This window comes from Microcebus murinus, chromosome 2 (assembly GCF_040939455.1).
Source record: "Microcebus murinus isolate Inina chromosome 2, M.murinus_Inina_mat1.0, whole genome shotgun sequence".
In the NCBI taxonomy this organism is placed as follows: domain Eukaryota; kingdom Metazoa; phylum Chordata; class Mammalia; order Primates; family Cheirogaleidae; genus Microcebus; species Microcebus murinus.
Window position 1 is genome coordinate 21,906,652 of NC_134105.1, and position 27,920 is coordinate 21,934,571.

At 39.9% G+C, this 27,920-nt stretch overlaps 1 protein-coding gene across 3 annotated transcripts in view; it reads left to right on the top strand.

Moving 5' to 3' along the window:
• ZCCHC17 (zinc finger CCHC-type containing 17) overlaps positions 1–27,905 on the top strand; it is a 58,131-nt gene extending 30,226 nt beyond the window's left edge. For all 3 annotated transcript variants that reach the window (XM_012765472.3, XM_075995971.1, XM_012765474.3), the window contains 5 exons: positions 873–973; positions 2,789–2,880; positions 10,774–10,874; positions 12,690–12,835; positions 26,992–27,905. In XM_012765472.3, the coding sequence (XP_012620926.1) occupies positions 873–973; positions 2,789–2,880; positions 10,774–10,874; positions 12,690–12,835; positions 26,992–27,153 (602 nt within the window). In that variant the 3' untranslated portion in view covers positions 27,154–27,905. The remainder of the gene's footprint in view (positions 1–872; positions 974–2,788; positions 2,881–10,773; positions 10,875–12,689; positions 12,836–26,991) is intronic.
• Positions 27,906–27,920: the final 15 nt, after the last annotated feature.

The window sequence follows — 27,920 nt, forward strand, 5'->3', positions numbered from 1 at the left end:
ATGGTACCTTGTTTGTATTTTCTTTTTTCACTTAACATTTGTGATAAAAATTGTTTTCTGTAACTGTAATTTAAATGGCTGCTTACTGTTTCATTTGACAGATTTGCTATAATTTACCAAGATATTTTCTAGTTATTGATCATTTAGGCTGTTTTATAATTCTTCATGTTACTTTTTTTTAAAGAGACAAGGTCCTGCTCTATTGTCCAGGATGGAGTACAGTGGTACAATCACAGCTCATTGCAACCTCAGACTCCAGGGCTCAAGCGATTCTTCTGCCTCAGCCTCCCAAGTACTTGGGACGATAGGCATGCGCCACCACGCCTAGCATTTTAAGTTTTTTAGAGGTGGGATCTTGCTATATTGCCCAGTCGAATCTTGAACTCCTGGCCTCAAGCATCCTTCTACCTCGGCCTCCCAAAGTGCTGGGAATTACAGGCATAAGCCACCTGCCTGGCCTCTTTTTTTTTCTCTTTTTTTTAACATTTGTAGGTAATGATAATACACGTATTTTATGCCAATAGGTTTTTGCCTCTATTAAGTTTTTCCTTTGAAAAAAATGTCATTGATAATATTCTTGCATGAAAGGCATAAACATCTTTATGCCTTTGCTTTCAGAGAATTTTACCAACTGATATTTCTATCAGTCTTATATGATTATAGTTATTTTATCACATCTTAATAACATTTAGCATTATTTTAAGAATGTTTGTTTGTTGATTAGGTATGAAAAACAATCTCAAATTGGTTTAATTTGCTCTTTTAACAAATATTTTTCACTGGAAACTTTCATTCTTCCCTTGCTTTCCCCATTTCTTCTCCTTATCCAGTCATGCCCTCTGTTTTATTTTATTTCTCCTTCTTGTGCCCAGGTCTGGTCCATCGAACTCATATGTCATCCTGTCGGGTGGATAAGCCCTCTGAAATAGTAGATGTCGGAGACAAAGTGTGGGTGAAGCTTATTGGCCGAGAGGTAAAGTTCTGTGCCACTTTCATGTGGTTAGAAAGAAGGATTAGGAAGAGCTGGGATTTTCTTGCTATTTTATGATAGTGAGCATGTAAATGTTGTTAATTATGACTGATAATCTTATTTTTAAATCTGTTCACTAGAATATGTCCTGAATTTAAACCTTCTGGCTGTTTTGCAAAGTCAGAAGGAATGGTGTGAACTATAAAAGTGTGGTACAGGCCGGGTGCTGTGGCTCACGCCTGTAATCCTAGCTCTTGGGAGGCCAAGGCGGACGGATTGCTCAAGGTCAGGAGTTCAAAACCAGCCTGAGCAAGAGCGAGACCCCGTCTCTACTATAAATAGAAAGAAATCAATTGGCCAACTGATATATATATAAAAAAAATTAGCCGGGCATGGTGGCACATGCCTGTAGTCCCAGCTACCAGGGAGGCTGAGGCAGAAGGATCGCTCGAGCCCAGGAGTTTGAGGTTGCTGTGAGCTAGGCTGACGCCACGGCACTCACTCTAGCCTGGGCAACAAAGTGAGACTCTGTCTCAAAAAAAAAAAAAAAAAAAGACTCCTGTGTCTACAAACAGTGAAAAATATTAGCCAGGCATGGTGGTGTGTGCCTTTAGCTTCAGCTCTTGGGATACTGAAGCAGGAGGATTGCTTGAGCCCAGGAGTTTGAGGCTGTAGTGAGCTACGATCATACTACTGCATTCCTGCCTCAATGACAAAGCAAAGACCCCATTTCTTAAAAAAGAGAGAGAGAGAATATAAGTGGAGGAGACAAATTTTTAACAAGTAAACAAACATATACATAAAATAATTGCAAATTAGGCTGGGAGTGGTGGCTCACACCTGTAATCCTAGCACTCTGGGAGGGCAAGGCAGGCTGATTGCTCAAGGTCAGGAGTTCAAAACCAGCCTGAGCAAGAGTGAGACCCCATCTCTACTAAAAATAGAAAGAAATTAGTTGGCCAACTAAAAATATATAGAAAAAATTAGCCAGGCATGGTGACGCATACCTGTAGTCCCAGCTACTCAGGAGGCTGAGGCAGGAGGATCGCCTGAGCCCAGGAGTCTGAGGTTGCTGTGAACTAGGCTGATGTCATAGCACTCTAGCCTGGGCAACAGAGTGAGACTCTGTCTCAAACAAAACAAAACAAACCTGCAAATTACAGTAAGTGCTATATTGGGTTCAAATGATATTGGAGGTAGATTTAGATAAAGTTGTCAGGAAAGGGCTGTCTGAAGAGATGGTATATGAGCTAAGACCCAAAAGAAAAGGAACTAGTCATGTGAAGAGTTGGGTTAAGAACATTCTAAGCAGAGAGAATAAATAACTGATGCAAAGACCCTGAAGTGGAGAAAGGCTTTATGTGCTACAGGAAGCAAAAGACCAAGACATTCAACAAGTGTCTTCATGCTGGATGGAGCTCTAGACCAAGTCCAAAAGGAGATCTAGTCTCCTAAAATGGTTCTAAAACCCATTCGGGGTTTATAAATCTCTGAACCAATCACTATGCTGAACTTACCTGGAAGAAACGGGTTTTATTTCTGCCAGGCTACCTCCATAGGCCTTAGATTTCTGAGCAACCATTTCTTTCTCCCAGAGGGAGAGGAATTAAAGACTGTTTCCTAAAATTCTTCTGTGTTAGGGTTTGCCTATTATTCTTCTTTGTACCTTCAATGTTCCTAGAACAGAACTTAGTCCATTAGAGGAACTCAATGTATGTTATGACAATGCAAGTTTTGATTCTTAGTTAGATAATTTTAGACTGTTAGTCTGAGGGATGTACTTAGAGTTTTTGGTGACTTTGCTTTTATCTTTTTCAGATGAAAAATGATAGGATAAAAGTATCCCTCTCCATGAAAGTTGTCAACCAAGGGACTGGGAAAGACCTTGATCCCAACAACGTTATCATTGAGTAGGTAAAAGGTTTGGAAAGGCTGAAATCGTTCTGTATCCCATAGAAACCATAGAATGCTGTGGTAAATCAGGCTGAACTGGGAACTACCGTTTATAGACTTTGTGGTATTGATGAGTTATATAACCTTTGTGATCTTTGGGTTTTAGAGGTATAAAGTGTAGATAACACTTTGTTGCATGGAGTTCTTCTTTTTTTTAATTTCTTTTTCTTTTTTTAACCAATGAAAGTATGTGTTTTGCTGAATGTTGCATGGAGTTCTAAGATGAAATATTAACATGCAAAACCTCCTAGCATAGGAGTGTGCTCCATCAATAGTTTTGTTTCCCTCCCCTTAATCTCTTTCTGTTTCTGCCCTTTAACCAGTTAGCCCAATAAGCATTCATGAAGTACTGTTATATCTCTCTTCTAATGAGACCGTGTCAGGGGGTTAGGGAATCTAGGAGTAACTCCAGTGGGGTTTAGACTCCCACATCTTGGGATACTCTGTGTTTTGAAACAGCACCTCATTTTCATTGTTTCTTTTGACCTTTCATTTAGGAATGGAAGATTTTCTATCCATGTAAGTTAGTAAATTAATGTCTGGTAATATGGGGAATTTTCTGTTTGTCTCAGAGTCTTTTTTGAACTTCTAAGCAGGGGTTCTTGGATCCATAAGATCACTTGAAGGAATCTTGGAGGGTTTATTAACTGCTTTTAGTGTTTTAGAAAGCCCTCCAAAATCATACATTTATCCTCAGGTTAACCATGCTATTATTTTGTTGTTTTAGATGATAAAATATCACATTGTTTCTCTCTTGCTAATTAGGTGTCATTGATTAATTAAAAAAAATAAGAAAAAGATGATAAATGTTATTTGAATGGGATCTTGTTGGTGAAATGTTTGGAAACCCTTTTGTGTATAGTTCAGGACACAATTACTTTGGATATGAAGGACTTTTATCTAACAGGAAGGGAAGTAATATTTATTGGATACATATTACTTGGCAGGCATTATGCAAGGCATTTTATGTGCATTAGTGTGTGTAATTCTCCTAACAACCTGCAAAATGGGCGTTATCCCCATTTTACTTTATATTTCTACATTATAGCTTGGTGCTAAGTAACTTGCTTGTGGTTACATAGCAAATATCAGGGACTTGAACCTAGGTCTCTTTGACCTTAAAGCTAATGTACTTTTCACCACATTATCCTTCTAGCTGTTGCATGTGACTTAGAGTTTTTTATATTTCTGTAGTTTACTCCTTAAATATTGACATTTGTAGGGCTGATTATTATTACTATTTTTTGACAGAGCCTCACTCTGTTGCCCGGGCTAGAGTACTGTGGCATCAGCCCAGCTCACAGAACCTCAAACTCCTGGGCTCACGCAATCCTTCTGCCTCAGCATGCCACGTAGCTGGGACTACAGGCATGTGCCACCATGCCCAGCTAATTTTTTCTATATATTTTTAGTTGGTCAATTAATTTTTCTATTTTTAGTAGAGACAGGGTCTCACTCTTGCTCAGGCTAGTTTCGAACTCCTTAGCTTGAGTGATCCTCCCACCTCAGCCTCCCAGAGTGCTAGGATTACAGGTGTGAGCCACTGTGCCCGGCCTGTAGGGCTGATTATTGACAAAACATTTTCCGTGTTATTTAACTCTGGCGATTACTGATTGCATTATAATAAGTTGCTTCTGTTCCAAAGAATGATATACAGACTCATTAAAAAGCAGGAAAATTTCCCAAAGCCATCCTTACAGTAATAAAATATAAACTAAGTAAGATTAAAGAACTGTCTCTGTTTTTCAGAAAAAGGGTAGGGAAGATAAAGGACTCCCTGGTTTTGCTCTGTACCTGTCTCTATGTATGGGCTATTTCTAGTAATAACCAAGTGGCTGAAACAGTAACTTCTGTAAACTATGTCTATGGCTCTCAGGAAAGAAGCATGGCATAGTGGAATGATTATTGGTTTTAGAGTTACACTTGAATTAGATAGAGTGTATATGTATAAAAAAGAAAGAGTACTAGTTCCGCTCAAACTAGTATATGACCTTCAGTAGATAACTTGGTCTCTCTGAACTTCAGCTTCTTCACTATAAAATGAAGATAATGATACCATCTGAGATTCTGGAGGTATCTCAGAAATGATGGAATGATTTCAGTGAAATCTTATTTGTAAGGAACCAGCCTAGTGTCTAGTCTATGATAGACATTTAATATATGCAGCTTCTTGTAATCGTTGTTTTAATTGCTTCTTTGTTTTTTCTCTAATATCTGAGATTATCTCACCTTTTCTTTCTTTCTTTTTTTTTTTTTCTTTTTTTTTTTTTTTGAGACAGAGTCTCACTTTGTTGCCCAGGCTAGAATGAGTGCTGTGGCGTCAGTCTAGCTCACAGCAACCTCAAACTCCTGGGCTCAAGCAATCCTACTGCCTCAGCCTCCCAAGTAGTTGGGACTACAGGCATGCGCCACCATGCCCGGCTAATTTTTTCTATATATATTAGTTAGCCAATTAATTTCTTTCTATTTATAGTAGAGACGGGGTCTCGCTCTTGCTCGGGCTGGTTTTGAACTCCTGACTTTGAGCAATCCACCTGCCTCGGCCTCCCAGAGAGCTAGGATTACAGGCGTGAGCCACTGCTCCTGGCCTCACCTTTTCTTTTGAAAGAAAGAAAAGGTGTAAAAACAGGAGCCATGTCTTATCTCCCATAGTGCCTGATGGGTAGCATTCACTTACTAGTTTATTCAGCAAATATTAGGCAACGTGTAATAAATGCTACAAGAATGGTTTAAAGAACGAGTTTAATGGCTGGGCCCGGTGGCTCACACTTGTAATCCTAGCACTCTGGGAGGCCGAGGTGGGCGGATTGCTCTAGGTCAGGAGTTCGAAACCAGCCTAAGCAAGAACGAGACCCCGTCTCTACTATAAATAGAAAGAAATTAATTGGCCAACTAATATATATATAGAAAAAATTAGCCGGGCATGGTGGCGCATGCCTGTAGTCCCAGCTACTTGGGAGGCTGAGGCAGCAGGATTGCTTGAGCCCAGGAGTTTGAGGTTGCTGTGAGCTAGGCTGACGCTATGGCACTCACTCTAGCCTGGGCAACAAAGCGAGACTCTGTCTCAAAAAAAAGGAACAAGTTTAAGGAATTAGCTTGAAGAGGAATAGTTGATTTCATGCCATGATGGTCAGAGAGTAGGTGGCTTTTGAGCTAGGTCTTGAAGAACAAAGAAGATTTTATCAGACAATAGGGGAAGGAACAGTATTCCAGGCAGAAGAAATCATTTGAGGAAAGGCATGAGGCAAGAAAGCACAGGGCACATTCGGGAGTGTTCAAGGAAATGAGAGGGTATGGTCAAGTACTAGAATGTAAGGCTTGAAAGTATGTTGGAGTCAGATTGCAGAGAGCCTTGAATATCAGTCAAAGAATAATATGGATTTTTTAAAAAGCTTTTGAGAGGGAAAGGCTTCTGATCTGATTAATCTACCCAGGTACCCCATTGTCTGGCCTCACCCTGTTGTGCTCAATATTGTCATGCTGTCTCCAGCTACCCACAGTTTGTTAGCCACCTTTCATTTTCCATCAAAATCTAGGTCTTATATTTTATCCCCTCAGCCCCAAAGTGTTAACAAGGCCATCTAATAAGTTACTCTGCAAATAGAGAGGGGCTAAAGGCAGTTTCCAGTTAGGTGTAGCCAGCATAGTATTGTCTTCAGAAAGAACACTTATGACTCACCACACTATAGTTATTTGTTTATTTGTTTCCCACTGCTGCTAGACTATGAGTTCCTTGAGGAAAAGGACCATGTCCTATTCATTTTCATATACATACTTACTACTAGCACAACACTAGCCACTTATTAGTTGAACTGACAAAAAGAAAGATTAATTTGACAATGTGTACTGGATGGATTGGAGGAGAAAAACTGGAGGCAGGGAGACCAGTGAGAGAGTTATTACTCTCTAGATGAAATGTGATAAAGCCTAAACTATTATAGTATGATGGCAATGAGGACAGAAAGAGAGACATCTGGATGAGTGACACATTTGTTGAATTGAGTGTTAGCTGGGAGGTATGATTTGGCTTGTAGTATGTTAGAATCCACAGAGTATTGGAATTGATTATAATGAGGATTTGCTTAAGCTATAGCTTAAGCACTTGAAATTCGCCACTTGAAATTCAGCTTTACGAACAAGGGCACCTGAAAGCCATGGAGTTTATGATTTGTTCAAGTTAAGTCTCCCAAGTTTCTGCCTTGGTTTTTGTTCTTTCTTTCTTTCTTATTTTATTTTTTTTATTTTTACCCTGCCAACAAACTTTCTAGGTATCTGTCTTGGTTTTTGTTACTCAAGCTTCACTATGTGTTTTTAAAGGACCCTCTCCCGTAACCCAAGGACCACCCCCCATCTTTGAGTAGGATTCTTCTAAGGCAAAAGCCAGGAATTTGAGCATATATTTTCAGAACCTAAATGATATACTTGTCTGCACAGTCCAAGTGGGTAGCTGCTTGTCACATGTGACTATTTAAATGTAAATTAATCAAAATTAAATAAAATTTAATGTCCAATTCCTGGATCTCACTAGCCACATTAAAAAAAAAAATTTTTTTTAAGAGACAGAGTGTTGGCCAGATGCGGTGGCTCACACTTGTAATCCCAGCACTTTGGGAGGCCAAAGTGGAAGGATTGGGTGAAGCCACTAGTTTGAGACCAGTCTGGGCAACATGGCAGGACCCAATCCCTACAAAAATTTTTTTATTTTTTACTTATTTATTTTTTTTGAGACAGAGTCTCGCTTTGTTGCCCAGGCTAGAGTGAATGCCATGGTGTCAGCCTAGCTCACAGCAACCTCAATCTCCTGGGCTCAAGCAATCCTGCTGCCAAGCCTGGCTAATTTTTTCTATATATATTAGTTGGCCAATTAATTTCTTTCTATTTATAGTAGAGACGGGGTCTTGCTCTTGCTCAGGCTGGTTTTGAACTCCTGACCTCAAGCAATCAGCCTGCCTCGGCCTCCCAGAGTGCTAGGATTACAGGCATGAGCCACCGTGCCGGGCCTACAAAAATTTTTTTTTTTTTTTTTTTTTTTTTAATTTAGAATGATTGCCTTTGAAAAAATTTTTTAAAAAGAGATGATCTTGCTCTGTCAGCCAGGCTAGAAAGCAATGACACAATCATAGCTCACTTTAACCTCAAACTCCTTGAGCTCAAGGAATCCTCCTGCCTTAGCCTCCCTCCCACATAGCTGGGACTAGAGGCATGAGCTACTGCCCCCATCAAATTTTTTAAGAAGTTTTTTAGAGTCTTCCTGTGTTGTCAAGGCTAATGTCAAACTCCTGGCCTCAAACAATCCTCCCACCTTGGCTTCCCCAAAGTGCTGGAATTACAGGTGTAAGGCACCGTGCCTGGCCTAGAAACCACTTTTTTTTTTTTTTTGAGACAGTCTCACTTTGTTGTCCAGGCTAGAGTGAGTGCCATAGCGTCAGCCTCGCTCACAGCAACCTCAAACTCCTGGGCTCAAAGGATCCTCCTGCTTCAGCCTCCCGAGTAGCTGGGACTACAGGCATGTGCCACCATGCCCGGCTAATTTTTTTTGTATCTATATTAGTTGGCCAATTAATTTCTTTCTATTTATAGTAGAGATGGGGGTCTCGCTCTTGCTCAGGCTGGTTTCGAACTTCTGACCTCTAGCAATCCGCCCACCTCGGCCTCCCAGAGTGCTAGGATTACAGGCGTGAGCCACCGTGCCCAGCCTAGAAGCCACATTTTAAGTGCTTAATAGCCACATGTTTGGGCAGTGCAGAGTTACAGATTTACAGAACATATCCATCATTGTATTCTTTTGGAGAACAATGCATTAGGCAGTGTTTGTTTCTTGAGGTTCTGCTTATGATGCGGAGAGTGCGGCAAAATGTAAACAAACCTAACCAAATGATCAGAGAGTGAAATACTGTGGTGACACAAAAGAGTAAATTATCTCTGCCTGTGGTATCAGGGAGCATTTCATAGAAGATGCAGTATTTGAGCTGAACTTTGAAGAAGTTTCAAGTTCAATGAATGGGACAGATACGGAGTATCTTTGTCCTTCAGTTTCCTCTCATGAGCCTACATGTCTGTTGGGTAAAATATGTGACATGATATGTTCATAACGTCAGCTTGAAAAACTATACATGTGAAGTGGTTAGCTTTGTTCTGCTTTTATATAGCTATCCCTCATTTCTTTGGATAATATGGCTGATTTGACAGAATATTCCTCTGGTTTTGCTGGACTGTAGAGACCTGGTGAATGGTTAGAAAGTCTTAGGTGAAGGGAGAGTTAGATCTTAAAGAGATTCAGGTAAAGAATGAATATTTTTGGATGAAGAGCAAAGAAATTGGAACAGACAATTGATGCTTATTGTGTGTCAAGCCTTGGGCTAAGCTGCTGGAGAACAAACACAAGTAAGATATTGTAACTTAAGGGCTCACTCTCTAGAGAAGAAACATAATATAGTAAAGTATGATATGTGCTTGGAATACAGTGTGTACAGGATTCAGTTAAAGTTTGAAAAAGAGAGTGATTGAAGGTGATGCTCTTCAGTTAAATATTTCCTGAGTACCTACTCTGCAGGCACTGTGTGTTATAATAAAGGTGAAAAATAAAAGCTATGACAACTGGAATGTTTATCCTCTGCTGATAGGAGTATAAATTGGTAAATGTGCTATGGAAAACTGGCAGTGTCTGCTAAAGCTGATGCCCTAAAACCCAGCAGTTCCGCTCCTGTGTGGAGCTAGTGATTTCCGAACAGAAATGCATGCATATGTTTGCCAAAAGACATGTACTAGAAAGTTCATAGAAGCACTGTTCATAACAGAAATTATTCAAGTACCCCCCAATATATTATAGAATATAGCAATGAAAATGAATGATTCCTAACTGAACACAACAATATGGATGAATGACACAAACAAAAGAAGCAAGACACAGAAGTGTCCATACTCTATGATTCCATTTATATAATTTACAAAAATAGGTAAAAGGAATCTATGCTGTTAGAAATAGTGATTACCCTTGGGAGAGGCATGATGACTAGAAGGGAGCATGAGATAGGCTTCTGAGGTGCTGGTAATGTTCTGTTTCTTTATCTAAGTACTGGTAATATCAGTATGTTTAAATTGTGAAAATCAAGTGAGCTATATACTTATGATAAAAACTTTTCTATATGCATATTATACTTTGGTCAGAAATTTAGAATTTTTTTAAAAAAATGCTTTGAGAATGTGAACAAAGAGTTTAATTCTGGCTGAGGGACTCATGGAAGAAGACTTGATAGAAACAGAGGAGGTAACTGGGCTGAGCCTTGAACTGTTTGGATGTGGTGACGTGGTAAGGTGGGAATAAAGAGGGCAAGCAGAGCATCTCAGAGAGGGAACTGCTTGAACAGTAGTGCTGAACCATCTGGAGAAGGAAAAATAGTTTTGTTTTGCCAGAGCATATTGTATAAGTAAAGATAAGGCTGGAAAAGTAAATTAGAGACAGACTGGGGAAGGCCTTGAATGCCGAGGTATGAATTTGGATTTGATTTTTTTAGAAAGCTTTTGAAGGTCTTTTAACCCATGAGTGACCTGCTAAGGGCTGTAGGGTGTTTAGCATGGTGAGTATTAATATTTTTTCATCCTCTGTGTATTACTAAGATGAGGCCTAGTTTCATTCATAATTGTTAATTCCAAGCCTTATCCTGAATGAAAAAATTAGGCTATTTCACATCATTGTTTTCAGTGCCTGTCTTATTCTGCTTAACACTTTTCCTTCTTTCTACCTTTTCACTGCCAAAAACAAAACAAAAAACCAACATGCAGCATTACCTTGTAGTATCTCTGTCCACATCTCTTAAGGGGGCCAGCAGTCAGTATCTTTTTCATTATAGGCAAGAAGAGAGGAGGAGGCGTTCCTTCCAGGATTACACTGGGCAAAAGATCACCCTCGAGGCTGTCCTGAACACTACCTGCAAGAAGTGTGGCTGTAAAGGTAAGGTGAAGCCTCTGCCATTTCCATCTTTCTCTCCTTGTGGATGTACCTTTTACTGGACGAAGGAGGCAGCCCAATGTGAATGTAGCTCACGCTGTTTTTAAGCCAAGTTGATGGCCTCACCTGTTCATGCTATTATTCTAGCCAGGTGCACATAAGAGTTGGTGGCTTGATGCTTTTTCTGTTTACTTTTCTGAATGCTGCTCTGCCAGATAATATACCACTATCACTACCCTCCCATCCCCAGCTCATGCCCTGCCTGGGCAAGGTCCCCGTGAACCATGCCAGGAGGGATATCAGTGTTGGATTATGATTAACACTCTTAAGTTTTATCTCCAAGGAAAATTGTTCTGCACAAATTAAGTGACTTAATTTGAGTGAAATGTATTCCTTAATGTTCCATGTTAAGCTCTTTCTTCCTGGGCTTTCTCTCTTTAATGTCAGAGTTCTGAATACAATAGCCTTTTACTAATAAAGAATATAAGCTAGTCACATCCTTTTAGCTCTATTTCCTCAGGTTTCCTCTAGTCTTACTCAAATATTAAAAAGCTCTTTGAGCCTAACTTCCCTTGTTGCAGCTGTGATGAAAGGGATTGCCAGCTTCTCATTTTCAGAGTGACCTCAATTTGTCACCCCTTCTCCCTAGCCTTCCATGCATCCTCCTCTGTTTATTTTTCTATCATAACTGCTAGCAGATTTGTGCCCTGCTTGAAGTTGTGGGTTTTAAGCCCATACATACCATAATGTAGAGGGAGGAAGGGAAAAATAAAGTTGAGAGAAAGAATACCTCCTCAGCAGAATTATGGGAGCATTCCAGATGTTTGGAAAACTCTATGATGTATTCCCCTTCCAGGCACTAACCAGCTTCTGGACTCAGAGGTATAAAGTAGTTTACAAACACATAGCTTTTTTATAATCTCGCATAATTCCTCTGTGCCCCTGAGACAGGATTTACTACAAGCTCAGACAGAACTAGAGCTATAGAGCATAGCATCTGTTAAAGTACCCCTCAGTAGCACTATAGGATCAGGGATGGTGGGCTTTCTTACTTTCAACCTGTGTTCACTAGGCATTACTTAAGACAGAGAAGAATAATGGGAGGTGGAATTGTCTCAGTCAGAAAAGGTTAGGCCAAAGGTATAGTTGGTTTTGGTGTAGCAGAAAGAGCAAAAGGGCAGAGAGACATGAGACCTGAGATAGGTTTTAGTTCTGCTATGTGACCTTGAGCTACTTCTCAACTCTGGGCCTTCATAGTCTCTGCAAATGTAGGTTGTTGGATTTGATGATCTCTGTGGCCCTTGCCAGACCTGACAATCTGTGAATGTTCAGTACCCTTAGGTGACTGTGCCTGTCTCTCCATGTGTTACCTTGGATATAAGTGCCTACTTCCTGCCAGCTGCCTAAGAGCTGTCTTCCTTTAGGGCTTGGCGAACCACTTGGCTCTCTCTGCTAAGCATCCTGCTCTCTGGAACAGCTTTTCGCTGTCAGGAATAAGTTCCAAAATAGATCTTTAAAAATTAATAAGCCCGATTACTAATGGTACGTAAGCCTGCATCTTCATATCCTCTTTCATTTCCAGAACAGCCCTAAGACTGAGTTTCCCACAGCTCTAAGACCAGCTGCTAGTCTGGCCTGGTTGAGTGAGCAATGCCATCTTGAGGTGATGGAAAAACTCCTTGGATCAAACAGCTACTCTGAACGATCTCAATAATATTTCCTAAACCAGACCCTTTCAGGAGCCTCTGGGGAAGATCCACCTGCTGGGAGGAAAGACCCGCTTCCTCCTTCCCTACCTTTTCTACTTCTCTTCTACAGGCCACTTTGCAAAAGATTGCTTCATGCAGCCGGGTGGGACCAAATACTCTCTGATACCTGATGAGGAAGAGGAGAAGGAAGAAGCAAAGACAGCAGAAGTTGAGAAGCCTGACCCCATGAAGAATTCTTCTAGAAAAAGAAAGAAGGTAATTGCTGTTTTATTTTATTTTATTTATTATATTTCTTCAAGTTTTAAAATGAAAATATGAAAAGCCATGTGTGGTGGTTAATGCCTGTAGTTCCAATTCCTTTGGAGGTTGATGTGAGAGGATCACCTGAGGCCAGGAGTTCTAGGCCACAGTGCCCTGTGATTGTACCTGTGAATAGCACTGCATTCCAGCCTGTGAAACTTGGGGAGACCCTATCTCTAAAAATTAAAAATTTAAAAAAATTGTAATGAAAATGTGCCTTTTGTAGAAATTTTAGAAATACTGGAAAATAATCCAGGCACAGTGGCTCACACCTGTAATCCTAGCACTCTGGGAGGCCAAGGCAGGAGGATTATTTGAGCTCAGGAGTTCAAGACCAGCCTGAGCAAGATGAGAGACCCTTGTCTCTGCTAAAAATAGAAAAATTAGCTGGTGTCGTTGCCCACGCCTGTAATACCAGCTACTTGGGAGGCTGAGGCAGGAGGATCACTTGAGCCTAGGAGTTTGATGTTGCATTGAGTTATAATGATGCCACTGCACTCTACCCAGGGTGACAGAATGAGACTGTGTCTCAAAAAAACAAAAACAAAAAAAGACTGGAAAACATAAAAAGAAAAAAAACCAAGGTATCCTATAATCTTTCCACCCAGAGAGACTCTTTTATTAGTATTTTTGGTATATTCTAATCTTTTTTTCTAGGTAGTAATAAATATATATATATAGCTACACATACAAATACAAAATTATGATTGATCATACTAGATATAATTTATATTCTTTTTTCATTTTACTTATCAAAAGCATTTTCTAGTATTCTTAAATATTCTTAAAAAACTTGATTTAAGAACAACATAGGGCTGAGCGTGGTGGCTCACACCTGTAATCCTAGCTCTCTGGGAGGCTGAGGCAGACGGATTGCTCAAGGTCAGGAGTTCGAAACCAGCCTGAGCAAGAGCGAGACCCTGTCTCTACTATAAATAGAAAGAAATTAATTGGCCAACTAATCTATATAGAAAAAATTAGCCGGGCATGGTGGTGCATGCCTGTAGTCCCAGCTACTCGGGAGGCTGAGGCAGTAGGATTGCTTCAGCCCAGGAGTTTGAGGCTGCTGTGAGCTGAGCTGACACCATGGCACTCACTCTAGCCTGGGCAACAAAGTGAGACTCTGTCTCAAAAAAAAGAACAGCATAGTATTTTACGTTATGGCTGAATGATGTTTTATTTAATTATTTTCCTATTGTTGCATATTTTATATTACTTTCAACCTACACTTTATTGTTTTCTTTTGGATAAATTCTTAGGATTAATGAGTTAGGGCTTTAAGGCTCTTAATACATTTTATCAAATTGCCTTCCAGAAAGTATTTATCTGTCCTCAGCAGTGTGTAAGAGTACCTGTCACACTGAATTCTGTCTCCTATCTACTACTTAGAGCAGAGCAATTCACAAAACAGACATTGTGGTGCAGAAAGAAACAGTGCATTTGTAGCATGCTACACAGAGGAAATAAAAGAACTATGCTATATTTCGATCAGGAAGTAGTTCTCCTATCACGTAGGCTTGTTCTAACTGTGGCCAATTATTGAGTTTTATTTTTATTTATTTCTTTCTTTTTAGAGACAAAGTCTTGGTCTGTCACTCACACTAGAATGCAGTGATGTGAACATAGCCCACTGTAGCCTTTAACTCCTGGGCTAAAGCAGTCCTCCTACCTTAGCCTTCCCAGTAGCTAGGACCACAGGCTCCCACCACCATACCTGACTGGTTTTTCTTATTTTTTTGTAGAGATGGGGTCTCACTGTATTGCCCAGGCTGGTCTTAAATACCTGGCCTCAAGCAATCTTTCTACCTCAGCCTCTCATAGTGCTGGGATATAGGCATGAGCCACTGCACCTGACCTTTAAATCTTTGGCAAACTTGTGTTGAGTGGTTGTTTTGTGGCAGGCATTGCAACTCTAGGAATACAAAGACTGTGAGGAGGTCTGAAATTGAGGTCTTTATTTTCTAAGTGAGGAAAAGGGCTCATTATACCATTATAGGAATTAGCCAAATATATGAATAATAATTTATTAATATGTATATTCTCTCTCTGGGTGACACTATATCTTCTGAGACTTTAGCTGCCTTACTGACTTCCACATCCCACAGGTACCTCAAACTTTTGCTTGGAGTCTATCATACTCAGGTTTGAAGCCCTTCTGTGCTATTTACCAGCTGTTAATTTTGGACTAACTTCAGTTCCTTCATTTTCAAAGGGCTTGTTGTGATCTTTGATGACAAAGTGTTCCTTGAAGAGGGATGCCCAGCTTCCCAAAATAGATATTATTTTTACTGACTGATAATAATTTACTGATACTATTATTACTGACAAGTAACTTCCTAATTAGAATTGACCATTATGACTATCATTATCTCTTTTTCAGCCCTCCCCACTAGTCACATACACATACCCCCACCACACAAACAACTACCAAAACCCTGTTTCTATCCTTCTATTTTGTATTATCCATTTTAATGGCAGCAGTACCCTCCCAGTCTCCTAAGAAAGAAACCAATGTGTCATTTATTTTCCTCTCCTTTCCATCTTGCATCTAGTCAGTCACCAAGTCCTGCCAATGGTACCTTTTAGGTACATATCTCAAAATTCTCTTCTTTCCCACTTCTACTGTGTAGTTTATCCCCTTACATCTCTCACATTCAGAATATTGAACTAGCCTAGAGAGTTTTAAAAAATCCATAGTTGCTCTTAACCTCTTATCCCACCCTCTGCTTTAACTCTGAATGTTGGAGTGCTCCAAAGTAATCTCATTCTGTACTGTGGTTTGTTTGTTTGTTTGTTTTTTTGTTTGTTTTGAGACAGAGTCTCGCTTGTTGCCCAGGCTAGAGTGAGTGCCGTGGCGTCAGCCCAGCTCACAGCAGCCTCAAACTCCTGGGCTCAAGCAATCCTTCTGCCTCAGCCTCCTGAATAGCTGGGACTACAGGCATGCACCACCATGCCCGGCTAATTTTTTGTATATATATATATTAGTTGGCCAATTAATTTCTTTCTATTTATAGTAGAGACGGGGTCTTGCTCTTGCTCAGGCTGGTTTCGAACTCCTGACCTCGAGCAATCCGCCCGCCTCGGCCTCCCAGAGTGCTAGGATTACAGGCTTGAGCCACCGTGCCCGGCCTGTACTGTGGTTTTTAAATACCATCTATATACTAATAACCTCCAAGTTAAGTATTTGTATCATTTTTATGCAAATCTGCATTTCTATCCCTGACTTTTTCTCCCTAACTCCAAATTTAGTTAATGGGCTGCTCACTTGACATCTGCATCTGGTTGCCTAGGTGGCATCAAGCTTAATACACCCCAAAACTTAATTTTTGTGCCCAAAGCTGCTCCTTCCACATTCTGTCCTGTTTTAGTGCATGGATCACATTCACTCATTTGATCAAGTCAAAATCTGTAGCCTTTGGGTGTATTGTTTTTTGTTTGTTTTTTAAGTTATGATAAAATATACATAGCATAAAATTTGTCATCTTAACGACTGTAAGTGTATGGGTCAGTGGCATCAAATACATTCATATGGTTGTACAACCATCACCACCGTCCATTTTGACAAACTGAAACTCTGAACTCATTAAATATTAACTCCCATTCACCCCTCCTCCCTGCCCCTGGCAACCACCATTCTACTTCCTATCTCTATGAATTTGACTACTCTAGGTAAATTATATAAGTGGAATCTTACAGTATTTGTCTTTTTGTGACTGGCTTACTTCACTTAGCATAATGTCCTCAAAGCTCATCTACGTTGGTATATGTATCAGAGTTTCCTTCCTTGTTAAGGCCAAGTAATATTTCATTGTATGTATATACCACATTTTGCTTATCCCTTCATCTGTCATAGACACTCAGGTTGCTTCTACCTTCTGTCTATTGTGAATGATGTTGCTGTGAACATGGGTATGCAAATACTTCTTTGAGACCCTGCTTTCATTTCTTTTGGGTGTATACCCAGAAGTGGAATTCCTGGATCATACGTTAATTCTGGTTTTAATATTTTGAGCAACCACTATGATGTTTCCCATACCATTTTACATTCCCATCAGTAATGCACAAAGATTCCAATATCTCCACATCCTTCCCAACACCTGTTTTCTGGGGGTTGTGTTTTTTGGGAGGGGAGTAGTCATCCTAATGGGTATAAAATGGTATCTCGTGGTTTTGATTAGCATTTTCCTAAGGATTGGTAATGTTGAATATCTTTTCATGTGCTTATTGGCCATTTGTATATCTTCTTGGGAAAAATGTCTATTCAATTTCTTTGCCCATTTTTGAATAGAGTTGTTTATTTTTGTTGTTGATTTGTTAGAGTTCTTTGTATGTTCGGGATATCAATCCCATGAGGTATATGATTTGCATATATTTTTTCCTATAATCTGGACTGCTTTTTACTCTATTGCTAATGTCCCCTTTTTTTGCCCTTAAGATTTACATTTTTCTAAAATTGTGATAATACATAACATAAAATTTGCCATCTTAAGTATTTTTAAGTATACAGTTCAGTAGTGTTGAGTATACTCACATGATACTATTGTTTGCACAAAAAAAATTTAATCTTTATGAATTCCAGCCTACTTAGTTTTTCTTTTATTGCCTGTGCTTTTGGACACATTCAAGAAATGATTGCCAAATCCAATGTCAATAAGCTTCTCCTCTAATTTCTTCTAAGAATTTTATAGTTTTAGCTCTTACATTTAGGTCTTTGATTCATTTTGAGTTAATTTTTATATATGGTGTAAAGTTAGGGTCCAATTTTTTTTTTTTTTGAGACAGAGTCTCACTCTGTTGCCCGGGCTAGAGTGCTGTGGCATCAGCCTAGCTCACAACAACCTCAGGCGATCCTACTGCCTTAATCTCCTGAGTAGCTGGGACTACAGGCATGCGCCACCATGCCTGGCTAATTTTTTCTGTATATTTTAGTTGGCCAATTAATTTCTTTCTATTTATAGTAGAGACACGGTCTCGCTCTTGCGCAGGGTGGTTTTGAACTCCTGACCTTGAGCTATCCGCCCGCCTCAGCCTCCCAGAATGCTAGGATTACAGGTGTGAACCACTGCGCCCAGCCAGGGTCCAAAATTTTTAACATGAGGATAGCCAGTTTTCCCAACACCATTTATTGAAAAGACTGTCCTTTCCCCATTGAATAGTCTTGGCATCCTGTTGAAAATCATTTGACTATATATGTGACAATTTACTTCTGGGCTCTGTATTCTGTTCCATTGATCTATGTGTCTGTCTTTATGCCTGTCCAAAACTGTTGTGATTACTATAGCTTTATAGTAAGCATTGAAATCAGGAAGTATGAGTCCTCCAGCTTTGTTCTTCTTTTTTTAGATTGTTTGGCTATTTGGGGTCCTTTGAGATTTCATATGAACATTAGGATAGATTTTTCTATTTTAGAAAAATTTTGATAAGGATTACGTTGAATCTGTAGATTGCGTTGGGTAGTGTGGACTATTAAGTCTTCCAATTCATAAAAATAGAATGTCTTTCCATTTACTTATGTCATTTAATTTCTTTTTTTTTTTTTGAGACAGAGTCTCGCTTTGTTGCCCAGGCTAGAGTGCTGGCCATCAGCCTAGCTCACAGCAACCTCAAACTCCTAGGCTGAAGCGATCCTCTTGCCTCAGCCTCCCAAGTAGCTGGGACTATAGGCATGCACCTATAACCATGCCTGGCTAATATATATATATATATATTTTTTTTAGTTGGCAAATTAATTTCTTTCTATTTTTAGTAGAGACAGGGTCTCGCTTTTGCTCAGGCTGGTCTCAAACTCCTGACCTTGAGCAATCTTCCTGCCTCGGCCTCCCAGAGTGCTAGTTAATTTCTTTTCTTTTTTTCCTTTTTTTTTTTTTTTTTTTTTTTTTTTGACAGAGTCTCACAGTCTTACTTTGTTGCCCAGGCTAGAGTGCCGTGGCATCAGGCTAGCTTACATCAACCTCAAACTCCTGGGGCTCAAGCAATCCTTCTTCCTCAGCTTCCCAAGTAGCTGGGACTACAGGTTTGCGCCACCATGCCCAGCTAATTTTTTCTTTGTATTTTTAGTTGTGCAGCTAATTTCTTTCTATTTTTAGTAGAGACGGGTTTTCACTCTTGCTTAGTCTGGTCTTGAACTCCTGACCTTTAGTGATCCTCCTGCTTTGGCCTTCCAAAGTGCTAGGATTATAGGCATGAACCACCATGCCTGGTCTACTTATGTCATATAATTTCTTACAGCAGTTCAGTATACAAATCTTTCACGTCCTTAGTTAAGTTATTCTTAGGTATTTTGTTCTTTTTAATGTTGTTGTTATTGGAATTGTTTTCTTAATTTCCTTTTTGGATTGTTCGTCATTAGTGTATAGAAACACAACTGATTTTAGCATGTTAGTTTTTTTTTTTTTTTTTTTTTTTTTTTGAGACAGAGTCTCGCTTTGTTGTCCAGGCTAGAGTGAGTGCCGTGGCGTCAGCCTAGCTCACAGCAACCTCAAACTCCTGGGCTCAAGCAATCCTACTGCCTCAGCCTCCCGAGTAGCTGGGACTACAGGCATGCGCCACCATGCCCGGCTAATTTTTTATATATATATCAGTTGGCCAATTAATTTCTTTCTATTTATAGTAGAGACGGGGTCTCACTCTTGCTCAGGCTGGTTTTGAACTCCTGACCTTGAGCAATCCGCCCGCCTCGGCCTCCCAGAGAGCTAGGATTACAGGCGTGAGCCACCGCGCCCGGCCAGCATGTTAGTTTTGTATCCTGCAACTTTGCTAAATTCATTTATTAGTTTTGTGGAATTTTTAGGATTTTTCTACCTAGAAGATCATGTCGTCTGCAAACTAAAATAATTTTATTTCATTAGCTGATCTAGACTTTTAAGTGTGATTCTATTTATATATTCCAAGGATTATTTTTTCTCTTTAACCTTTTAGCACGTAAATGATACTTGTCAGATTCCTAAAGTGGTTGGATGGATATCTCACTTCTATGGGTCTTTGGTTGAGTTCTTTTTGGACTGCGGAATACACCTAGTATAATTAGTTATTCCTTTGTTTCTAAAGCTGCTTTGAGATACATATTTCAGTTCATCAAACCAGTTATTGAGGATCTGCTACGTATGAGGCTGTTTATGATCTGCTTAGTCAACCTATTATCCTACCCTCCATTGCCCTTCACTTAGTAGAGGGATGGTCTACCATCCCTCTATGGTCTAATATGCCTCTGAACAATGGCAATAATAGTCATCATACCTTCTTTTTTTCTTTCTTTCTTTTTTTTTTTGTCCCCAACCTTTTTGGCATGTACCCTTTTTTTTTTCCTTCCTTTTTTTGAGATAAGTTCTCAGTCCCCTGGGCTAGAGTATGCTAACATCATCATAATTTATTGCAGCCTCCAACTCCTGGGCTCAAATGATCCTCCTGCCTCAGCCTCCCAAGTAGCTGGGACTACAGGTGCACAACACCTCACTTAAAGTATCTTTGTGTATGAACTTCTAATTCATGAGCCCTCTTTGATTAAAAAAGGACTTTAGAGAGTTGAAAAGGGTGGAGCTTTTGTTTCTTTCTATTCTCATACAATCCTATGAGGTAGCCAGAACAAATATTTTTATCCCACCATTTTACACATGAAGAAAATGGAGATTCCTGAAGTCACACAAATACAAGAGATAATACTGAAATAAGAACCCACGTCTTCAAATTACTAACAATATTCTTTCCTATATGTCACACTTAAATCATTCGTTTAGCTCTTCAATTAGTCATTTACTAAACAAATATGTATTATCTGCCTCATATATGTCTAGCATTGTATTGGGTAGTTGATATATCAGGACTCATAACGTCGCTTTTTGGCTGGATTTTGTTACCAGCTGTGCCTTAGCAGCCATGTGTTAGTATCGGTTGATGTGTTTCTGTTCACAACCATAGTCAAGATTCCAGGCCTCCTGTCTGTTTCCTTTTACCCTCTAAATCTTAGATTCCAATTGGAGGTTGGCTTGCCTTACCAGTAAAAACTTCTACCAGAGATGGACTTTTTGGTGTGTGAGAATGGCAGATATGGGTACCTGTTCCAGAACTAGTCAGCACGGGGAGCCAAATGTAGAACAGAGAAGGTTCATCTGAAGGGAAATGCCTTTAGCAGTCCATGCTGCTGAGTTGGACAGAGGATAGCAGGGATGCCTGGTGTTCAGAAGGCATGTGTGATAGCAACTCGTGTAATCAAGACTATAGCACCTATACTCAAGCAACTGATTGCATACAGAGGAAGATAAACAGCTAAGGTATATATGGTGGTAAAGGACAGAAACTCATTCCATAGAGGTTATTGGATCCCCTTTCTCCTAAGTGATTCCCTTTCTCCTATGGCATAAAGTCTGACTTCTTTTAAGGCTCTCTATAATCTGGGCAGTATGCCAGCATCATCTCTCACAGGAAATGAAGTATAGCCAGGCCACATAGGTCTGGAACCAGAAAGTCAGAAACTAAGGCTGTTGGGTTCTCATCTCTGTTTCTTCATAAATCTGCTTCATTGTCTCACTTCTTTTTGCAGTCTGATGGGAAACAGTGTTTTAATGCAAAAGCCTCTAATACAGGAGAAGACACTAGGCATTTTGTGGAGCCGGAAAATGGCCCAGGGTAAAGAAAGGGTGTCAGCTGTTCTAAATAATGCCTGTCACATAATAGGCATACATGTACTAACTACCTTTAAATAGATAGACTTCATAATCTTTGCTATCTGTAGTTCCTTGGGTTCTTTCACTCAGTGAGACCTACCCTAAGTTTAGAAAATAATAAGGATTGACTCCAAATACTGCTGGTGGGTAGCAATGAAGGGAGCGGGGGCAAGAGTAAGAGATCTTCCTAACCTTGAGCCCCCCGCCCCACCTCTTTTCATTAAAACATGAGTGTATTGAGTGCATGTGTTTATCCACAAGTCCAAGATGCATTCATCGGTTTAGTTCTGTGTACCTATTCAGTATCATGACAATTTTTGTCCTAGTATCTGAATGTTATAAGTCAGTTTTAGGGGGAATGCTTAGAACAAAAGGAAACTATGTGTTGCAAATAGAAATTAAGTGGTTGGTAAAATAGGAATGGACATTTTTGTACTGAATCCCTGGATAATCTTCTGATGAACCTGTGGTCTGTGCTTTGTTGGTCTCTTTCACTTATCATATGCCATTGTAGGTCTTTCTGAATCACTGCTGTACTGTGAGGAAGCATGTGCCTTGGGGATCAAGCTGCCCACTCATAATACTGAATTTTAGCTATATTTGATTCAGAATATAGTTTTCTCCTTTTGATTTGACTACTATGATTGCTGTTTGCTCTACCATATACAGAAGAACAAGAAATAGGAATGTCCTAGCACTCTAGGAGGCCGAGGCAAGAGGATCATTTGAGCTCAGGAGTTCAAGACCAGCCTGAGCAAGAGCGAGACCCTTTCTCTACTAAAAAAATAGAGAGAAAATAGCTGGACAACTTAAAAAAAAAATATATATATATATATATATATACACATACATATACATATATATATTATTAGCTGGGCATGGTGATACATGCCCGTAATCCCAGCTACCTGGGAGGCTGAGGAAGGAGGATTGCTTGAGCCCAGGAGTTTGAGGTTACTGTGAGCTAGGCTGATGCCATGGCACTCTAGCCCGGGCAACAGAGTGAGATTCTGTCTCAAAAAAAAAAAAAAAAAATAGGAATGTCATCCTTTTTGGCTATAGTGCTCGCTCTGTGCTTTTCTCCAGAGAACAACTTCTGGGGCCTATCTAGAGAAAGGTTGCCAGTCCAGTTCCATTCCAACAGAGCAGAGAGAGTTGCCCAAGGTAGTCTGCTCAAAAGCCTTCAGTGATTCCCTTTCTCCTATGGCATAAAGTCTGACTTCTTTTAAGGCTCTCTATAATCTGGGCAGTATGCCAGCATCATCTCTCACAAATCCCTCTCCCCCACACCCAACTATATTTCAACTTAATTCATTAATAGAGCTTCTGTGTGCTAAGCTCTGTTCTAGTCATTGCAGGTACAGTAGTGAACAAAATAGGTAAAATCCCTTTCTTCGTGGCACTTGGATTCTAATGGTGTAGATACAGACAATAAACTGATAAATACAAAATGGTAATAATATATCAGGTAGTGATAAGTGCTATATAGAAAAATTAATTTGGTTGTGGGAGATAGGGAGTACTGAAATGGGGATGCGGGGCCAGGTAACTTACCTTTTTATTAATAGACAGGTGGTAAGGGCAGGCCTCTCATAAAGTGTCATTTGAGTGGATATATGAAGGAAATGAGGAAGCAAGCTATTGAGATAAGTAAGTGTCATAGCCAGTTGTTGGGAAAGAGCTGGGCATGATTATGGACAGAATAGTAAGGAGGCCAGTATGGCTGGGTGAAGTGGATGAAAAGAGAGTGGTAGGAGAGGAAGTTAGATCAGAGGGAACCAGATTGTGGGGGTCCTTATAGGTGATTGTGAGGTCTTCAGTTTTCACTTAGAGTGAAATGGATGTCATTAGAGATTTTGAGCAGAGGAATGACAATCTGACTTAACCTTTTAAGAGAATTATTCTGGCTACTGTGGGGAAGCTTAGGTGGTCAGAAAGCAAGAACAGAAGCCATAGGCCAGTTAACAGGTAATAATACAGGTGAGAGATGGTGGTGGCTTGGATTAGAATGGCAGTGGTAGAAATGATAAGGGAGTTGAAGTGTGGATATATTTTGAAGGTAGAACTGACAGAATTTGTTGAGGGATTGAATGTGAGGAAGGAAAGAAACCAAGTGAAGATGGTGCCAAGATTTTTGGACTAAGGAACTGGAGGATTTGAGTTAAGAGAAGGAATGCAGGAGAAGGCAGTGGGAGCAATCAGTTTACTTTGAGTTGTTGTCTGTGGAGATGGGAAATAAAATTGGGGGAGACTGGGTTTGGGAGGGGGCAAGGATTAGGAATTGAGATGCTGTCATATATCCAAGTGAACTGTAGAGTAGACTGTGATATATAGTTTGGAGTTCAAGGGAGTGGCCCAGGTAAGATATATAAATTTGGGAGTCATCTACATATAGGTGGTATTTACATTCATAAGATTATGTGAGATCACTTGAGAGTAGATATAGGGAAGAGAAGGAATTTAAGGACTGAGCCCGAGTGCTCAACAAACACTTAGAGGTTATGGAGTTGAGGATGAACCAGCAAAGAAGACTGAAAAGGAACAACCCTCGAAGTGGTTGGTGGAAAAGTAAGAGTGGGAAATTAGATAAGGAATATGTTCTAAGTAAGATGGCCTGTGTCCATATTGACTAATTGATCAAGTAAACGAGATCCAACAATTAAGCACTAGATTTGGCCATGTGGACATCATTAGTAACTTTGACAAAGGCTGTTTCAGTACAGTGGTGGGGTGACAACCTGATGACAGTTGCTTAGGAGGGTTAGGTTTCTTTTTTGTTTTTATAGTGGATATTATTATTGCATATTAGTTAATTGTTGAGAATGACCTAATAAAGAGGGAAAAATTGATGCAGAAGAGAGGGGACAATTCCTGGACCAATGTCTTTAAGTAGGAGAGAATGATTGGGATCTAGTGCACAGTAAATAAGCCACACAGGGTAATTTGTCAGGATTACTTTCTGAAAGCTTTCATGCATTTGCCTTATCCTGTCTCCTGACTGGAAGGCGCTCACTTCCGTTCTTCCATCAGCACCACCACCACCACTCCACTTGCCATGCTATATTCATGCTTGAAAGCACGAAACATGGTATATCCTTCACAGAGCTATCCTCAGATTCCTTGTACATTATTATTTGCCTTGTGTATAAAGGCACATTTTTTAATTCTTTTCATACATCACTTACCATGGCCTACCTAGTATTTTTAATTAGTCTTTCTCCCTGACTACACACTTTGTTCCTTGAAGGCTTATGATCCCTGATTTCTGGCCTCACTCAACTATTATTATAAAAAGACAAATTAACTAATGAATATCCTTGGCTTATAGAAGGTATTCAGTAAATATTTATTGAATGAATTGCTGTGTGGTGATAAGGAGTTTTTCTTTCCCTTGTTTGATAAAGTTGGCTTAGGTTTGGAGGGATGGTGCCACGCTTTGCTGCTGAGTGTGTTTACTTTGCATCCACCTAGCACCTGAATGCTTTGTACTAGTAGGTGCTCTATTTGTCAGAATTATATTAAGCATTTGTGTTCTCTTTATCGTCTAAGCAACCCTGTATGTAACTATGGCTCTCTAAAGTGCTTTGTAGGCAGTAAATTTCAGTATTTGTGCATTGATTGATAAGCTTTTTTCCTCTGATACTACCTTTTCCTTTTCAAGCCCAAGTAAACTGGTGCCTTGTAGGCAAGTTCTAACTAGGAATCAACCTCTATCCTATTTTCCAAAAGTTTATCCTAGAGCATCAGTTTGAAAACCAACTCATTTCTTGAGAATCAGTCCTTTCTGAAGAATAAATGCTTGTTTGCTTGATTGATTTCTAGCCACATCAGTGCATTTGGGTCTAGAAAGAACATCTTTGTGATCCAGCCTGAATCAAATCCAGGTTCTACCACTTGGGCAAGTCACTTCATCTCAGTTAACCTCTCTGAGGTTATAATTTTCTTTTTTGAAAATATAGGGGTAATTATGCCTACTCTGTAGATGTGTTGTGACAGTTAAATGAATTATGTGTGCAAAGCACCTAACCCACACTGAAAATGATGTCGCCTACTGGAGAACTGGATTGTCTTTTTTTTAGGCTGCAAAAGCATTTTTGCATTAAGATTGAGGTGTAGAAGGAGGCCATCTCACGGAGCCCTTCTATTTAGCTAGAGTCTATGTTCCAGGATGCCAGGGCTCTCCAGTGATTTGTTTTTGTTTTCCCTCCTGAGTCCACATCTTTGAGAGAAAGCAAAGTAAAATAGTGCCAAACTCTGTGTTAGAAAGTATAACAGCCTTGCAACTTTAGCCTTGGTTGACTCACTTTATGTTTTGTGTTGCAGTTACTCCATCTGTAAAATAGAAATAAGCCATGAATTCGGAGCCTACCAGGATTATTAGTATAATAAGATAAGGGGCGCAAAAAGCTTGATAAACTAAAGGTCTGTTCAGGTATAAGGCGGTATTATTACTCTCCTCACTTATTTATCCAGGCTGGGCCAGACTTGGAGGGAACTGGTTCCAGACTCTACATTTTCTTATTTACTTTCCCAGGACCCTGCTGGTTGGAAGCCCGTAGGAGTCAGAGCCTCACCCTTTTTGCTCTCTCCCTTTCATGGTCTCTTCATCTTCTGAAAACCTTACTGAGGCAGTATAGATATTTGAAATTCAAGGAAGAGGTTTATGCAATGCCTAAAAACTGCCAGTACTGCTCCATAGAAACTTGGGAATCTGTCGCCTATCCTTTATATGGGTTTGTATTATTACTTTGGCAGCATGGTATGGTGGGTATAGTTTTGGGTAACTTCTTTCTGAGCTTTGTTCTTTATCAGTATAATCTCGTGAAGTTGTTATGAAGGTGAAAGATGATGAATATTCAAGGGTAGCAGGTAGAGGCTCATTATTTGATGGCAGGTATTTTCCCTAGAAGCAGTCTAATAGAAACCAGAATGGGAGTCAGGAGTCCTAAATCTTTTATTTTGTGATCTTTGATATGAGTCACTGTCTCTAGATAGACTAGGTATTTAAACAGGAAAGCAACAGATGCTTGCTTTTTTTTTTTAATCAAGCTGGACAGAATTATATGAAGGAAAAAGTGAAAGCCCCCTTTGCTTCCCCCCATTCAGTTCATTCCCAAGGTAACACTTGTTACCAGTTTGATGTGCCCTTTCCAGTGTTCTGTCTATATTAAATATATGCAAGTATGTGTAAATATCTACACTGTATATGGGATGCATGTATATATAAATAAACATGTTATATATACTACTGCAATCTACAATATATACTATATAATATCTTGTTTTTTTACTTGTTTTGGCTATTTTTTCTTGTTGGTACTTAAAGATTTACTTTTTTGTTTTTAATTAATGTCTTATAATTTATTAAGTGGCTCCCTATTGATTGTGTGTGCTATGATTTTTGAAAAGCAAATATATACATACATTGTTGAGTTTTTAATTTTTTTTCAGGAAAAGAAGAAAAAGAAACATAGAGACAGGAAGTCGTCTGACTCTGACAGCTCAGACTCTGAGAGTGATACAGGCAAGAGGGCAAGGCACACATCAAAAGACAGCAAGGCAGCAAAGAAGAAGAAAAAGAAGAAGAAGCACAAGAAGAAGCACAAGGAGTGAGAGTAGCAAGAGTGCAGAGGGTGGTTGAGAGTAGGAACCAGGGGCCTTGTGCCTTGAAGCCCTGGCTCCTAGAAAGACTCAACAGTGAGAATATGGCTTTCCACCCCATTAAGTTCACTCCCATGGGAGATGCGTCCCCTCGTGCAACAGGCAGGTTTGAGAGTTAGAGGTCACAAGTAGCTGCCTGAATGAGTTGTTGTTTCCTTGTCACTCCTGGTCCTTTTGCAAGTGACCCCTGCAGCTCACACATTCATTCATCCAGCTTCCTTCATTCAGCAGGAGGTCCTATTACCTTCTCCAGCGGCCACTGCCAGAGCCGGATTCCTGCACAGGAGTCCAGGCTAGCGCCACAGGGACTGCTGTGTTGGTAAGTCTGGCTGTAGTTAGAGAACAGAGTGACTGGCCCCTTCTATTGGTCTGTTTGGGCTGACTGGTGTGTGATCTCTGCTGCATCCAACATAGAGGCAGAGAGACTGGCAGCCAGAGGGAGGATGTGTTAAGAAGTGGTGCTCACCCTTTCCATCCCCCAGCATGGTTCTGTGCTAGAAGGGACAGCCAGTGGCCACAGCCAGAAAACGATCATTTGCCGTGTGACTTAGCTAGTGTATGACATTCCAGCGGACCACTGAACTGGACAGCTGAAACCAAGATCATTGTTCCACTTTGTATTTACTACTGTGTAAGTCAGTTGATTCTACTTCAGGTCCCTGCTTAAATTCCTGGCACTAAATGGAAGTGTGTTTGGTTTTAAACTTACTGAAAATTCT